Here is a 14,510-nt window from a genome sequence, read left to right on the forward strand (position 1 = left end):
TCTCTCCTCTCTGCCTTCCACAGAGGGGATCGTAAAGTCATCTTGGTTCAAGCCAGGATGTGTGGTTGAGTGCTGGCCATGTCCTCAGCCTGGTGCCTGATGCCCAGCAGGGACAATGGGGTTCATTCACCCCACACACGTAGCAGCCTGTGATGCTGCAGAGCTGGCCAGCATGGTGGAGCTGAGTGGTGTGGAGTGGGTGTTCTGGGTGGGGGGACACAGTGGGTTACAGCCTTCGGCCCCTTCTGGAAAGGCAGAGGCAGGAGACCAGGCTTCCTGGGGTTGTGGTGCCTCCGCTGCTGGTTTGGATTAAGGAGCTCCATGACCTCGGAGGCGCAGACCTTAGTAGAGGAACACGGCCAAACACACAGGCCTGGAATGAGTTTGCTCAGTTACTGACCAAATCTGGGCTCTGGTGCAGAGCCGGAGCACTCGCCACCCACCCGTCCAGCCAGGATTTATTGGGTGCCAGGCTCAGCCAGGGCCTCCAGCCACGTGACCCCTCCCTGCACCGGTGTCCCTGTCCCTCCCCCCGTGACCCTGAGGCTGCCCTCTCTGCCCCCAGAAGTACCTCCGGAGGCGCAAGTACTCGCTCTTTGCTGCCTTCTACTCGGCCACCATGCTTCAGGACGTTGATGACGCCGTCCAGTTCGAGGTCAGCATCGGAAACTATGGCAACAAGTTCGACACCACCTGCCTGCCGCTGGCCTCCACCACCCAGTACAGCCGGGCGGTCTTCGATGGTGAGGCCGGAGGCTGCATGCCTGGCAGAGGGCCCAGAACTCAGAGTAGGGGCCGAGCCCTAAATCCCATCCCCTGCGGAAAGCTTCTGGAGGCTCGCCCAAAGGCACACGTGTTTGGGGGACCCCCTAGCCTGCTCCCCGATGTACTGCCTCCCCATGCTCATCTCCAGGTGCACCCCTCCTGCTGGGACCCATAGACTGGGCTCCTGACACCAGCAGTGGTCGGCCTTGATCTTGACCTTTGGCGACCACTCATTCCATGGTGGCTGTGGGGCTTTGCGTAGAGATTTTGGAGAGCGTGGGATTCCCAGGGCCCTTCTGACAGCCCCTCGGTTTTGATGTGCTAAGGAGTCCTAATGAGAGCAGCAGCTGTCTGTTCAGTGTGTGGAGGGAACTCTTAGCACCTTTTCCGGGCACTGGGGAATACAGGTCGTGCCACAGGTGTCTTAGTGGGGGGCAGGTGTCTGCATCCACCCCCTACCTCGGGCCCCCCACTCCTCTGCTTGGGGCTCAGCGCCAGGCCCTTGCGTCCTTCCAGGATGCCACTACTACTACCTACCCTGGGGCAACGTGAAGCCCGTGGTGGTGCTGTCTTCTTACTGGGAGGACATCAGCCACAGAGTCGAGGCTCAGAACCAGCTTCTCAGGATTGCCGACCAGCTGGTGAGTGGAAGCGGGCACCACCCACAGCACCCCATGCATGCACCCCTCCTGGCCCGCGGGTGTCTTCAGTCCTGCCTCCACAGGGGCTAAGCCTGCAGACCTCACCATGCCTGTGGTCCCTGTGTCCTGACCAGGCCAGGCCTGCAGTCCTGCCCTGCTCAAGTCCGAGGTAGGAGATGGCACAGGGACACAGCTGAGAGAAACTGACCCGCCAGCTGAGGACAGAGCCTGCAGCCATCCATCCACCCATTCATTCATTCATCGAATGCCTTTGACTCAGCCCAGCGAGGGTTGTGCTGGAAACATTTGGCTAGAGGGTGGATGTGAACAGGATGCTGCCCCTGACTTCAGGGGTCAGCTTAGTAAGGGAGAAAGCAGGTTCATCCACCCTTCTCCTACAGAGGCTGACGTTTCAGTTCAGACATTGCTCCAGGATTCCCTAGGGAGGGGGGCTCAGAGGCGAGAGGAGGCCAGTTAGCATCAGGCAAGCAACTCAGGGCGGCGAGGGTCTGCATCCAGTGAGGGGAGCTGGGAGCTGGTTAGGACGCCCTTGAGGGGGCCCAGGAGGGTGGCTTTGGGAAGGAGCTGACCTCAGGGAGAAATCGGAAGGAGTTGAGCTGCAAGGACTTGGCGGTCTGTTGGACTGGGGAGCAGGAGCTGTGGGGAGGGCCTCCAGTGGCTGGGAGCTGGGGAGAAGGGAGGGGCTGTGAGGTCAGGGGTGTGTCTTGTCCTGGATGTGGCTGGGGGTTACTGGTGCATGCTGGGATTTGCAGGCCTGGCGCTTGGCCAGAGAGCAGAGGAGAGTCAAAGTGGGCAGAGGGAAGAGGCCAAGGGCGGAAGACCCTGGTGGTGGCCCCTGGCCATTTCTGTGTGTGCACGGGGTGGAGGCTCACCCACCAGGTGTGTGGCCCGTGAGAACGGGGGGAGGCAGGTGTGGCCATGCTTTGGGGGTCCACAAGGGGCAGCAGGGTAGAGGGCAGGGGGTTGAGAGGTTTGGACAGGTGGAGGAGGTGAGCGTGGTGAGGAAGGAAGGTGGAAAGGGAAGGAGGGAACGGGGATTTTAGAATGACTGGGAGGGGCTGTTGGCCCCAAATGGGGACCATGATGACCCACACTTTCCCTGAGACCCGCAGTTCTCTGGGAGGGAGGGACCAGTCCACACCCAGGTTTGGGAGAGCTCGGAGTCGATTTTGTGCAAGTCCAGCATCTTCTTGGCCATCTGTCCTCTGCCAGGCCATGCCTGGGAGACAGGGGCTGGCTGTGCCTTCCGGGGCCTGTCTGTCCGCAGCATGGTGGGCCCAGGGTGGAGCACAGGCTTAGGAAGAGGTAGGCAAGGGGGTGGGGATGGAGGGGCAAGTCCTTGGCCTGAGGGTGACCTGTTGGGAGATCTGTCTCCCAGTTCAGGCCTGAGACCTGGGGATGGAGCGCTCCCTGGAGGAGACCAGTTGCAATGGGGGCACCGGTAGGAGTTTGGGGAGGGAAGGCCCATGATGGCAGGTTGTCTGTGAGCTCCCGAAGGAAGGAGAGTGGGGTCCAAGCCTGCTTGGGTGGCAAGGTTTGGAAAGGAGAGAGGGTGCCAGGTGGGAACTGGAGCTGGCTCCGAGCTCACTTACCTGTGAGACGTCAGACCTGGCTTGACGGGGCCGCGGAGAGCGAGATACACATGCGGGCAGGAGTCCCTGGTCTGGGAATTGGAACGCTTGGTGCAGGGAACCTTGGAAAGTTCTTGAGCCACGACAGCCGCTGGCTTGGGGGTCCAAACTCTGCGTTCTTGGCTCTCCCTGTTCTTTCCTTTTTGGTTCAGGGGCTGGGCTGTGGTGACAGGACCTGGGGGTTGAGGGTCCGCCCCACGGTGACCTTCCTGACCCCAGCCCGCCCGTTCCACAGGAAGCCGGCCTGGAGCAGGTCCACTTGGCCCTGAAGGCTCAGTGTTCCGACGAGGACGCGGACTCCCTGGTGGTTCAGCTGATGGATGAGCTCATCGCAGGCTGCAGGTAGGGGGTGCCCGGCACCCACGCGCCCTCCGCTTCTGGCTGGCTGGGCCCTTTCCCGGGAGTGTTCGTGTGTGGCGGTGAGCGACGGCACGTCTCCCCAGCCACGCTTGGCCAGCAGTCCAGCCCGTGCTGAGTCCAAAGGTGGTGGAGCCAGCGCGGGGAGTTGAAAAGGTGACATTTAGAGCAGGTCATAAATCTCCCTGCAGCAGCGGCAGCTGCAGGCCCGGGGCGGCCCGGCTCACCTGAATGGGATGCATTGTGTCTCTGATCCCCGACCTCCTATTTCCCTGATGGAATCTCCAGGAGGAGCTGGCTGGTGGGGGTGACGGCGCCCTCCTCCCCCTGGGGCCGTGTTGGGACCAGTGTTTCTGTTTAGCCTTCTATTGACATGGCTGATCGTCAGCTTCAGGAAAAGGGAGCCCCCAGGGTGAAGGAGAATGGGGGTCCAGGGCACTGGTAGAAGGGGAAGCATCTGAACCTCTCCTCCACAGCTGGGTGATTTGGGGCTCACCACCCACCTGCTCTTAACCTTGGTTTCCTCATTTCAACCTGACATTAAGAATATTGTAACTGCTTTATAAGGTCACACAAGCAAAATGCCTGGCCCTTAGGAAGTATTTAATAAATGATAGCTGTGATTATTATTAAGAAGAAGAAGCACTGAGGAGACTTAGATTCTCATCCTGTTATCCACCTTTGTGGCTTTGGGCAACTTTACTTCTCTGGGCCTCAGTTTTCCCAGGTATTAAATGGACTTTAATAGATAGCAGTCTTTTTTCTTACCATGGGATTAAGTGTGAATGTATGCAAATATATTCTACACCCTCCTCTAAATCGTCTCACCCCAGCCCCTGTGGAGTGTATGAGAAGTGCTGTGTGGCTGCCTGCCAGGGACCCTTCTGGTCCTTTGTACTCCAGGTAGGAAGCACGCATTTATCAGAAATGGCCCTGCGGCCTGCTGCCCAGATGGGTCATTCACTCCTTCTCCAGACTTTCCTGAGACCTGGCAGGTTCCAAGTGAGGAACCTAAAGCACGTTACAAGGATGCAGCTTCGACCCTCTCGGGGGTGACGAGGCAGAAGTGAGCAAATGAAGGAAGGTGTTGGGGGCTCGAGGCATGTGCCTTTGGAGCTCAGAGCAGGTGCATCTTATGCAAATCTATAGATGCTTCCTGGAGGCAGTGGTGCCCTAGAACCCTGGAGGGGAGGAGTCAGCCTTTGGGGAATGGACTTCTGGGCATGGGCGCAGGAGCCAGGGATACCTGCTGCCCCCTGGGGGCTGTGAGGGGAGCTGCAGTCCTGATGGGACAGGCCTCCCGGGTTTGCTAAGGCAAGCCCAGAGCTGGGGGCAGTGGGGGTCCAGGGATTCCTGGGGTTCAGACACTCACTCTGGCTGCAGTGAGAGTGGTGGGCCGGGGGTGGTGGTGAGGGGTGACTGATGAAGGCATCACCCACGGCAGGGACTCAGGGACGTGGGTGAGAGAAGTAGGGGGCAGTGTGGGCTGTTCAGGGGGCATTGTGGTGAATAACAGCCTCATGGGGACCACTTTCTGTGCCAGGTGTGGTTCTGAGACTTTCACCTCAGTATTAACTGATCATAAGAATCTTATGAGGTGGGAAGTAGAGGGATCCACATTTTACAGATGAGAAAACAGGCTCAGAGAGGTTAATCGCCCAGATTCACACCCTAGTAAGTGGTTGCTGCTCCGTACTGGACAGGCTTTGATGGTGGATTGAGGGTGGGGGCCCAGGGAAGGTCCAGAATGGTCCCTTGGCTCTGGCCAGAGCAGGAGGGTGGCGAGCAGGGCCATTTCTGGAGGGGGACATTGGGAGAAGAGCAGGTTTGGCAGAGGGAGAGGCACTCAGGGCTGGCAGTGCTGGGTAGCAGTTGCCTGAGGGCGTCTGTGGTCGGGAGGTCGGAGGTCAGTGTGAAGCTAGAGGCAGTGCCGTCAGCAGGGGGAGCTGCAGAGTGACTGGCTGTGCCCACTGCCCCACCTGACAGCTCGGGTGCGGAGGGTGGGCCAGGGCTCTGGGGTCACCATGGTCTGCTCATGACTCAGGTGCGGTGTGGACCTTGGCCGGTCCGAGGGGCCTGACACATCCGAGACTGGTGGGTCCCAGGTCCCCGGGCTGCCGCACCACTCTCCCAGTGCTCTGTTATTGGTGTACTCGGCTCACAATGCCTCTGGCAAAGCCTGGTCTCCGTGAATCACTTTCCTGGGGATCGATGGTGGCTGGGGGCCTCCCAAAGAGCCCTGGTGTTAAGTCAAGGCTCGTGAGGAGGGTCCCATCCCCTCGGGAGGGCATGCATGCCTCTCTGTGGAAGATTGGTTCCCTCAGCACCATCTGAGCCACCAATAGCCCTGGGGCCATAGCAAGAGCGCTCCCCTCCCCTACACGGCTCTGTGTTACGCATCACTGCAGCCGATAGCAGGGCACCTGGGCGCGGATTACATGAGCCAGCCTACCATAGATGACCGCCAGCTGCTCACCCATTCCTCCAGCCAGCCCTGCCCGCAGCTCCACCATCAAGGGTCCTTCACATTCTGCTTCTTCAGCCAGAAGTCCCTTCCTGCTCTGCTCGGCCTGACCCGCTTCTGCTGACCCTGCCAGTGCAGCTTGAGTCCTCTTCCTCCAGGAAGTACTCCAGACTCTGAGACAGCTTGGGGCGAGGGGGGCGGTGGGTGATCTAGCTTGTCTGTTCCAGGGCCTTCCTGAGGGCAGAGCTGGTCTCATCCCTGGACCCAGCCTCTGGTCAGGACCAACAGAGCTATTCCTCATGAGGAGTGAAATGAATGACCCAGTGGTCAGTGTATGTTTCAGGCTGGACACTCTCCTCTCCCAGGCAGCATCCCTGATAAAGGCATCCACTCCCCGCGGGGGCAGACGGCCACCTCGTGGAACAGCCCAGCTCTGCTCCTAGCCTGTGCGGGACCCTGCCCTGGGCTGGCCTGTCGTTTCCAAGTCATCCAGCGTTGGTAGAGCGACTGCCCCTCCTTGCGGCTGGGGCCGTCATCCAGCCTCCATTTCCAGGCCTCCTTTTTTTCTGGGCCTGCCTTGGGCTTTACAGGGTGGGAAAGGGCTGAGGCACCTTGCTTGTGGCAGTTACGGGTCTTGACTGTTTCTTGGGGAGCCTTGGCTGGGCTGGTGGCTCCATGAAAATCTCCCTTTGGTGGTCTGCGTGGCAGTCCCTCTCAGTTCCCGACCCAGGCTGGGAGCATAAATCACCCTGGCTGGCTCGCCTCTCCATATCCCACTCCAGACCCGCCTGCCCCCGCCCTCAGGCCCACTCAGGCCCCCTTCCCAGCAGGCCCAGCCCAGGAGTCCGGCCCGGGCCCCCCTTCACCCTCCGAACATGCCCCTCCGCCGCGCTCCAGCGAGCTGGGGATGAAGGCCGCCCCTCTCCTGGCCTGGGGCAGCCCCATCCGAGGCACCCTCGGGGCAGTAAATATTATATTACCACAGGGTGTGCAGTACGTGACCTGAGACAGGCCCCAGGGCTTAAGTTTCCTGAGATGGAGTTTGCGTACTGCTCCCCCCACCCTAAAAATTCAATTAAAAAAAATAACAGGAAAAATGTAGTGCGCCGAGGGCCTGCCAGAGTGGTGTATCTGGCGGCGGCGGTGCCGCTGCGCTCGGCGGTAATTGGTTCTGCATAGCTCGGGGAAATTGGCAGAAAAATAAATCAGCCGGGAGCCGGGAGTCGAGACACCGCGGGGAGGGAACGTGAGGTGGGGGGTGGCTGTGAGTGGTGGGAGCAGATCTGGTGAGCGAGCGGGCTTGACTGATGTCCTGTTTGCGAGTCAAGGGCTTAGCGGGGGTGGGCTGGCCCGGACCCTGGAGCAGAGGTAATCTGGAGGAGTCCTGCCCGGTGAGAAGAGCACGGAGGCCGTCACCCACCCCTTCCGTCCTCTGTGACCCCTGTGTGTGTCCTGCCTGACCCTGGGCCTTGGTGTGGCCCAGAGGAGCCAGCAAAGGGGCGCCTAGGCCGGGAGTCCAGCCTTTGGATGGGGGTGGTCAGAGTTCTACGCCTCCAAATAGGGTTGAGCTTAAACCCAACCCCCCTACTGGAGGCTTGGGGCCGTGTTTCTGGGACTACGTGTACCCCCACCTCCTCTCCAAAGGCTTCCCAAGGCAGAGGGTTCTGGGAGGGATGCTGTGGGGCCGCCCTGGGTCGACCCATCTGTGCTGCTGGCTGCTGGCCTCCCCACAGCGTCTGCAGTGGCTTGTCAGGGGTCCATAAATTTCCTTCTTGAAGAAAGTGTGCGTACACCAGAATGGATTCGTTTCAGCCAAAGGCAACTCAGTGCTCAGGCCTCTGCTCTAGGAGGGTGCAGGGGGGCAGGAGGGACCCACCGGGCCTCTGGGGGCTTGCGGTCAGTTGGGCAGAGGGGATGCACAGGCGAAAGAGGTCACATAACTGGAGGCTGAGAGGGTAGGTTCCAGACAGGCAGACTCAGAACAGAGGGCTACTTCAGAGCAGGAGGCACGCTGGCCAGTGTGGTTGGGGCAGGCTTCCTGGAGGAGGTGGCTGGAGGAGGCACCCAGGGCAGGTGGAGCAGCCAGCAGGAGGCTGAGGGTCTGAGGCCTGTGCACACATGTATACACACGTGTGTGTGTGCCCGGGCCCGGGTGAGTGCTGGGCTCTGGCTCATCAGGCAAATCCCGTCTCTGTCCGTCTTAGCCAACCCCTGGGTGATGTCCAGGAGATGCCCTCTGCCACCCACCTGGACCAGTACCTGTACCAGCTGCGTACCCGGCACTTGAGCCAGATCACCGAGGCAGCCCAGGCCCTGAAGCTCGGCCACAGTGAGCTCCCCGCCGCCCTGGAGCAGGCTGAGGACTGGCTCCTGCGACTCCGTGCCCTGGCTGATGAGGTAGCTGACCCTGCCAGGTGCCTTCCTTCCTGCCTGGGATGTCAGTGCTGGGAGGGGCAGGGGGAATGTCTGGTCCAAACTGGCTCTATTGCTGGGTAGCCTTGGGCAGGTGACTTAATCTCTCTGAGCCTCCATGTCTGTGTTCATAGAAGGGATACCGGGTGTGGTGGGGCCCAGCCCAGAATCTGGCATGTAGTAGGTGCTTGATAAACGCCCCCAAAGAAAGAAAGTGAAGTCGCTCAGTCATGTCCGACTCTTTGCGACCCCATGGACTGTAGCCTACCATGCTCCTCCATCCATGGGATTTTCCAGGCAAGAGTACTAGAGTGGGTTGCCATTGCCTTCTCCAGAGCATCCTTCTGACCCAGGGATCGAACCTGGGTCTCCCACATTGTAGGCAGATGCTTTACCATCTGAGTCACCAGGGAAGTCCAAAATGCCCCCAAGTATGCTCAATAAATGTGCTTAATAAATGCTGCCAAGGGCTTCTCAGGTGCCTCAGTGGTAAAGAATCTGCCTCTAGTGCAGGAGTAGCAGGAGATATGGGTTTGGTCCCTGGGTCAGGAAGATCCCCTGGAGGAGGGCATGGCAACCCGCTCAAGTATTCTTGCCAGGAAAATCTCATGGACAAAGGAGCCTGGTGGACTTCAGGCCACAGGGTCACAAAAAGTCAGACATGACTGAAGTGACTTAGCACAAATGGTGCCAAAGTATGTCAGAGACAGAGCTGGGACCAGAATCCGGGGCGCCTGGCTCTAGGTCCAGTGCCAGGGCCCCCTTCCCCAGGGACCCAGCCCCACCTCCCCACCAACCTGTCTGCCTCAAGCCTGCCTCTCACAGGACCCTGTGTCTCCTGCCTGCCCGGATGCCCCTGAGCCCCAGGCTTGAGGAGGCCGCACCTGTAGTAATGTTGCGTCCACACCCTGAACCCTCTGCCCCCAAGGGTCAGATGCCCCCACCAGGTCTCCAGGGAAACAGGCCGGCCACAGATTTGTCTAGAATGAGGAGAAAGGTCTGCCCATGTGTCATGGGTGGACACAGGTGCTGCCTGCCCTGCCAGAGCCATGTGGGACCCCCAGGGAGGGAGATGGTGAGGAATGATCTCTGCAGAAGGGGTGTGCAGAGAAGGCCAGGGCCTGAGTGGGGAGAAGAGAGCCCAGGAGGTGGAAGGGGTGCTCCCGAGGGGAAGCGGCCTGAAGGGTCAGTGTTGTCTTTTCCCCAAGTGGGGCCTCTGGCATATGACTGGTTACCTGGGTATCACTGTGCTGCTCAAGCCCAGGATGACCCCTGGAAGTGGCTGTGGACCATCCCCTGGGGTGGGTCACAGACTGCCTTTCACATCTTGGCCCAGACTCTGGAACCCTCAGCGCAGACTGTGTCATGGTTGGGAGTGGTTAAGGTGATCCCCCAAAGAGCTTGTCAGCACAGGGTCCAAGCCCCACCTGATCTCGCATGTCTGGGGTGGGGCCTGAGCATCTGTGTTTCCGGCAAGTTTCCAGGTGGCGCTGCGGGACCACACCTGGTGTTGTGGTTAGGGACATATATTTAGAATCAGAAAAGCCTGGCTCCTCACTTCTTTGAGCCTGAATTTCCTCACCTGGGCTGCCTCCCGGCTGCAGGGGTGAAGTGACACACAGGGAGGTGTGCCCGCCGGCAGCCCGTCCCACAGAGCACAGGCCTTGGGAGCAGACGGATTTAGCCCACCGACCACCTCTCCTGAGGGTGGCATCTGGGGGCAGTTCTCCCTAGAGGCATGGAAGCGCTCCAGGGCCCTCCGTTTTCAGAGCCGTGTGTCAGCGGGCCCAGAAAAGGGCCAGATGCCCGAGTCCGTGCTGTTAGAGGGAGGAGGGCCCCAGTGTCCTCTGGGAAGGTGCTCACCTTCTGTGGATTCACTGGTGCTCTCAGGAGTGGGGAAGGGGGTGGATCTTAAGTGTAATGTCATATCTAGGGTCAAGTCAGCATTTCTCTACCCCCCAGTGGAGGGGTCTAAGAACTTGGGGCTCCAGGCAGGAGTGTCTCTTCCCAGAAAATGTGAATGCAGATCAGTGAATTCCTGGTGGGCTACTCCTGCGAGCTGGGGGCTATCTGGTGTCCTCTCCTTGAGGGCTCAGAGCTGCTGAAGATAGAGGTGCCCAGCCAGCCCTGGGGGGTCAGGGGACACCCAAGGGTAGGAGCTGGGAGGAGAGGCCTGCAGAGGCTGGCTCGTCCATGGTGGGCTGAGGGCGTGGGCTGGGAGGTACCGTCATCCCTACCCTGACTGCCACCCTCTCTCCAGCCCCAGAACAGCCTGCCCGACATCGTCATCTGGATGCTGCAGGGTGACAAGCGGGTGGCGTACCAGCGGGTACCTGCCCACGAGGTCCTCTTCTCCCGTCGGGGCACCAGCTACTGTGGCAAGAACTGTGGAAAACTGCAGACGATATTTCTGAAAGTGGGTTGTTTTCCCTCAAGTCGTGGTCATACTCTCTTACCCCCAGGGTGGTCCACTTCCCTTCGGTTTCCTGTTCTCTGTCAGGCTCAGAATTTCGAGGCTCTGCTCTCTGAAGGGACCGAGGGCTTCCATAAAAAGACTTCCCTTCTCCCCTCCTCCCACAAAGTCCCTAGACCCCAGGCACTTGGTCTGGAAAGCAAGTAGGTGAGAATCAGGGGGTGCTGGGAATGAATGGGGGGCTGACCCCGGAGGCTGTGCTCCTCTCCAGCCAGCTCCCTGGTGGGGGCGGCCTCAGCCCCCGTGGCCAACCTTTAGGAGTCCTGGCACAGACCTGCCTCCACCCTCTCGAGGGTTTGGCTCCAGGTAGAGTCACGCTCGGGTTCAAGTTCCTCCCCGTGTTAAGGCTGGTGTGTGGACACTGGCTGTGCCCGTGGCTCTGTTCATCGGAGACCTGGGACCAGGTAACCCTGTCCCTTCCGTCCTTCGGCCCCCACCTCCCCTGCCCTTTCTCCTCCCACCCATCCTTGCTCCCCCACCATCTTATCTCAGCCTTGGGAGTGGGTGACAGGGAAATGAGCAGGTGCCTGAAGATGCCTGCTTTCTTCTTGGGGTTCTTGTGGGGATACATGAACCTTGGTCAGGGTGCTGTGGCTGGCTGGTCAGGACACAGTTCAGGGATACCCCTCTCTGAGCTGTGGCTGCTGCAGCCCAGGGGAGGGTCCATGTGTGGAGAGCCATCACTGAGGCTGCTCTGCTTGAAGAGGAGGCGGCCCGGGAAGTAAGCGTGCGCTCACCATATGGGGCTCACTCCAAACGGCTTTGCTGGCATCATAAGCTGCCTGGCCTTCAACCTTCTTTCTCCTCTCTCTTCCCATCCACACCAGAGCCTCCTTCCATCCCACCTCTTCCAGGAAGTCACTGTGGGCTAACCTTAGCCTCTAACCTCTGAGTGGCTATTGGCTGATCCATTCATACACTGGCCAGTCGTCCTCGCTGCCTTCTGAGGTGGGCAGAGGAGACAGCTTTCAAAAGCATGTGGACAGGTTGCAGGTTGGCTGAAATACTGTGTGGCCTTGGGTAGGTTGCCCAGTCTCTCTGAATGCTGTTTTCTTACCTATAGAATAAAGATCAGACTGCCCTGATTACAGTATTGAGGATGGAATTAGGTAGCACAAGTCAAGGGTCTTACTGGAACTAGGTGATCAATGAATACAATTTTTTTTCTCCTCTTCTCCCCTTTTCCTTTCTGGGGAGGTCTTTTGCCCCCTGGGGAGAGGAGGCTCCACCAGCACCATGGCTGGAAGCCATCACAAAGCCAGGGATGATCAGAAGTCTACATGTGGGTCATTGGTGCTTCAGAGGAGAGCCGGCTTTGCCTAGAAAGAGGGCAGGGGTGTGAGGCAGTGGGCTGCCCCTCCCACCTGGGACATTTTCCTCGTGAGATCCTAACCTCCTAGCATCCTGCTTTCCTCTCTCCCAAGCCAGCTCCTTGCCTGGTCAGGCAGATGGGAAAGGAAGTCCTGGAGCAGCCACATCTGAACAGGGTTAACCAGAGAGGGCTGTCAGGCTGCAGTGGAGGTGAGGCCGCAGGAGCGGGCCTGGTGGACGCCTGTGAACGGAATGGGCATCAGGCTCTGACCTCTTGGCCCTGCAGCCTCAGGGAAATGCAAACTGAAAAATTTTTCTGATCCCAAGCAAGGAAAAAAAAATGATATAAGATTGTTTCTCGAAGTCTTCCCCACTGAGTTTATGAGCCCCGCCAGTAGCTCCTGAGCAAGCTCTACAAAAATGTTGGCAGCAAGCAGAGACCAAGAAAACATTGGTGTTTCTTAACTTAAACCAAAGTTGGAAAAAATGAGCACCAGCAGAGAGGGAGAGGAGCCCCAAACTAGACGTTTCTTTATTTGCTGTTGCTATTTTGGGTCCAGTAGGCTGGCCTTGTCTGGGGGAGGGCAGGGGAGAGACTGGGGGCGGATGGGGGAAGGCGGGGGTCAGGCATTCCTGCCATCTCCCTGGGGCTGGTGGTTTGGAGGGGAAAAGGCTACTAACCACCCCAGGGGAGAGGACACCGAAGCAAACAGTCACAGGGAGGTTTCCGAGGGGTGACACTTGGGGTCAGGGGCTCCTCCAGGCTTCACTGAGGATGAACCAAGACAGAGAGGCTGGGTGAAGGGTGGGATTGCTGACGCCTTGGCATGACCACGCCTTTCTGGTCCTCTTACCTGGCCTGGGCTCCCACTCCGGGGATCCAGGCCTCTTCTACTGGTTGGAGAACCCTTAGCTCAGCCTCCCTTTCCTCCTCTAAACCCACCAAAATGACTTTCTCATCTCATTCAGCTCCCTGTCCCAGCGGAGACACTCCTCCAAGCTCAGGCACATGAAGCCTGGATACTTAATGTGTTACTTCCTCTAAGGGACTGTGTGTTATTCTAAAAGTGAGGCACTTCTGTTCCTTAGGCCATTTCTGACCCTTGATTTCAATCAAATGGTGAAACAGTTGTGGAGAATAAATGTTTTATGTTGGGTTGTTGTGGTTATTCTGTTTTGGCAGAGCTTCTGAAAGTTTCAGGATAAAAAGCAGTTGAAGACCAGTGAATAGCGGTTAACATGCTGATAAGCACTTGAAAGGGTGGGGATATCAGATGATACACTAACATCCAGCCAAAAACCCCCGAAAAAAAAAAAAAAAACCAAAAACTGAAAATGAAGAGAGAGGCTTTAACCTCTCCCCCTTTCAGACCTTTCTTTCTCTTATAGAGACATGTTCTAGAACTGCACTGTCCAATATGCTAGCCATATGTGGTTATTTAAATCTAAATGAAATAAAACTAAAAATTTAGTTTCTCAGTCACACCAGCTACATTTTAACTGCTCAGTTGCCACATGGAGCTAGTGCATTGAACCCTGCAAATGTAAAAAACCATTTCCACTGTAACAGAAAGTTCCACAGGACCATGCTATTCTAGGAGAGAACAGAAATGAGGATGTGGTGGGAGAGCAGAGACTGGGGTTCCTGGGCTCGACATGGCCCGTCTCTGCAGAGAGCTCCTGAGTGGGGAGAATGCAGTCTTCTCTTTTGATGAGAAGGAGTCTTGGTGTGGTTTCTCAGTCCATGAACTTCTGAGAAGTCCTCCAATAGGGCCCACACTGATGAGGTGTCAGGCTGGTATGCCCAGGCCTGGAGGCCCTGCAAACTGAGACACCCTGACTCTGAAGGGGACTGTGGGTCTCTTTCCTTCTCTGGTACCCAGTATCCGATGGAAGGGGTGCCCGGAGCCCGGATGCCAGTGCAGATTCGGGTCAGGCTCTGGTTTGGACTCTCTGTGGATGAAAAGGAGTTCAACCAGTTCGCTGAGGGCAAGCTCTCCGTCTTCGCTGAAACTGTGAGTGCCTGCCCGCCTGCCCACCCTACCCCCAGCCCCTGAGCTACTGCAGGCCTGCTGACTTCTCCGTTGCTCACTCTCCAGTATGAGAACCAGACCAAGCTGGCCCTGGTTGGCAACTGGGGCACAACGGGCCTCACGTACCCCAAGTTTTCTGACATCACGGGCAGGATCAAGCTACCCAAGGACAGCTTCCGCCCCTCGGCCGGCTGGGCCTGGGCTGGAGACTGGTTCGTGTGTCCAGAGAAGACGTGAGTCGTGGGTGGGGAGGGCTTGGAGACCCTGTCTGCCCCAGCCGTTTCTCTGAAAGGGTCTCTGCCTACTCCCACTGCCCCTGCGCTGGTCAGAGTGACTCCCTTGAACTCTCCTGGGCTCACGAGGCAGCATTCTGTTCTCAAAGGGCTCTAATGATCAGAAAGT

General features: G+C 58.3%; 1 protein-coding gene across 21 annotated transcripts in view; it reads left to right on the forward strand.

Moving 5' to 3' along the window:
* Positions 1 to 14,510, forward strand: part of DYSF (dysferlin) — a 220,588-nt gene that overhangs the window by 96,672 nt on the left and 109,406 nt on the right. For all 21 annotated transcript variants that reach the window (XM_043918350.1, XM_043918348.1, XM_043918352.1 and 18 more), the window contains 7 exons: positions 566 to 743; positions 1,282 to 1,406; positions 3,294 to 3,400; positions 8,084 to 8,276; positions 10,552 to 10,707; positions 13,959 to 14,090; positions 14,175 to 14,341. In XM_043918350.1, coding sequence (XP_043774285.1) covers positions 566 to 743; positions 1,282 to 1,406; positions 3,294 to 3,400; positions 8,084 to 8,276; positions 10,552 to 10,707; positions 13,959 to 14,090; positions 14,175 to 14,341 — 1,058 coding nt within the window. The remainder of the gene's footprint in view (positions 1 to 565; positions 744 to 1,281; positions 1,407 to 3,293; positions 3,401 to 8,083; positions 8,277 to 10,551; positions 10,708 to 13,958; positions 14,091 to 14,174; positions 14,342 to 14,510) is intronic.

Source organism: Cervus elaphus, chromosome 11 (genome assembly GCF_910594005.1).
Source record: "Cervus elaphus chromosome 11, mCerEla1.1, whole genome shotgun sequence".
Classification (NCBI taxonomy): Eukaryota; Metazoa; Chordata; class Mammalia; order Artiodactyla; family Cervidae; genus Cervus; species Cervus elaphus.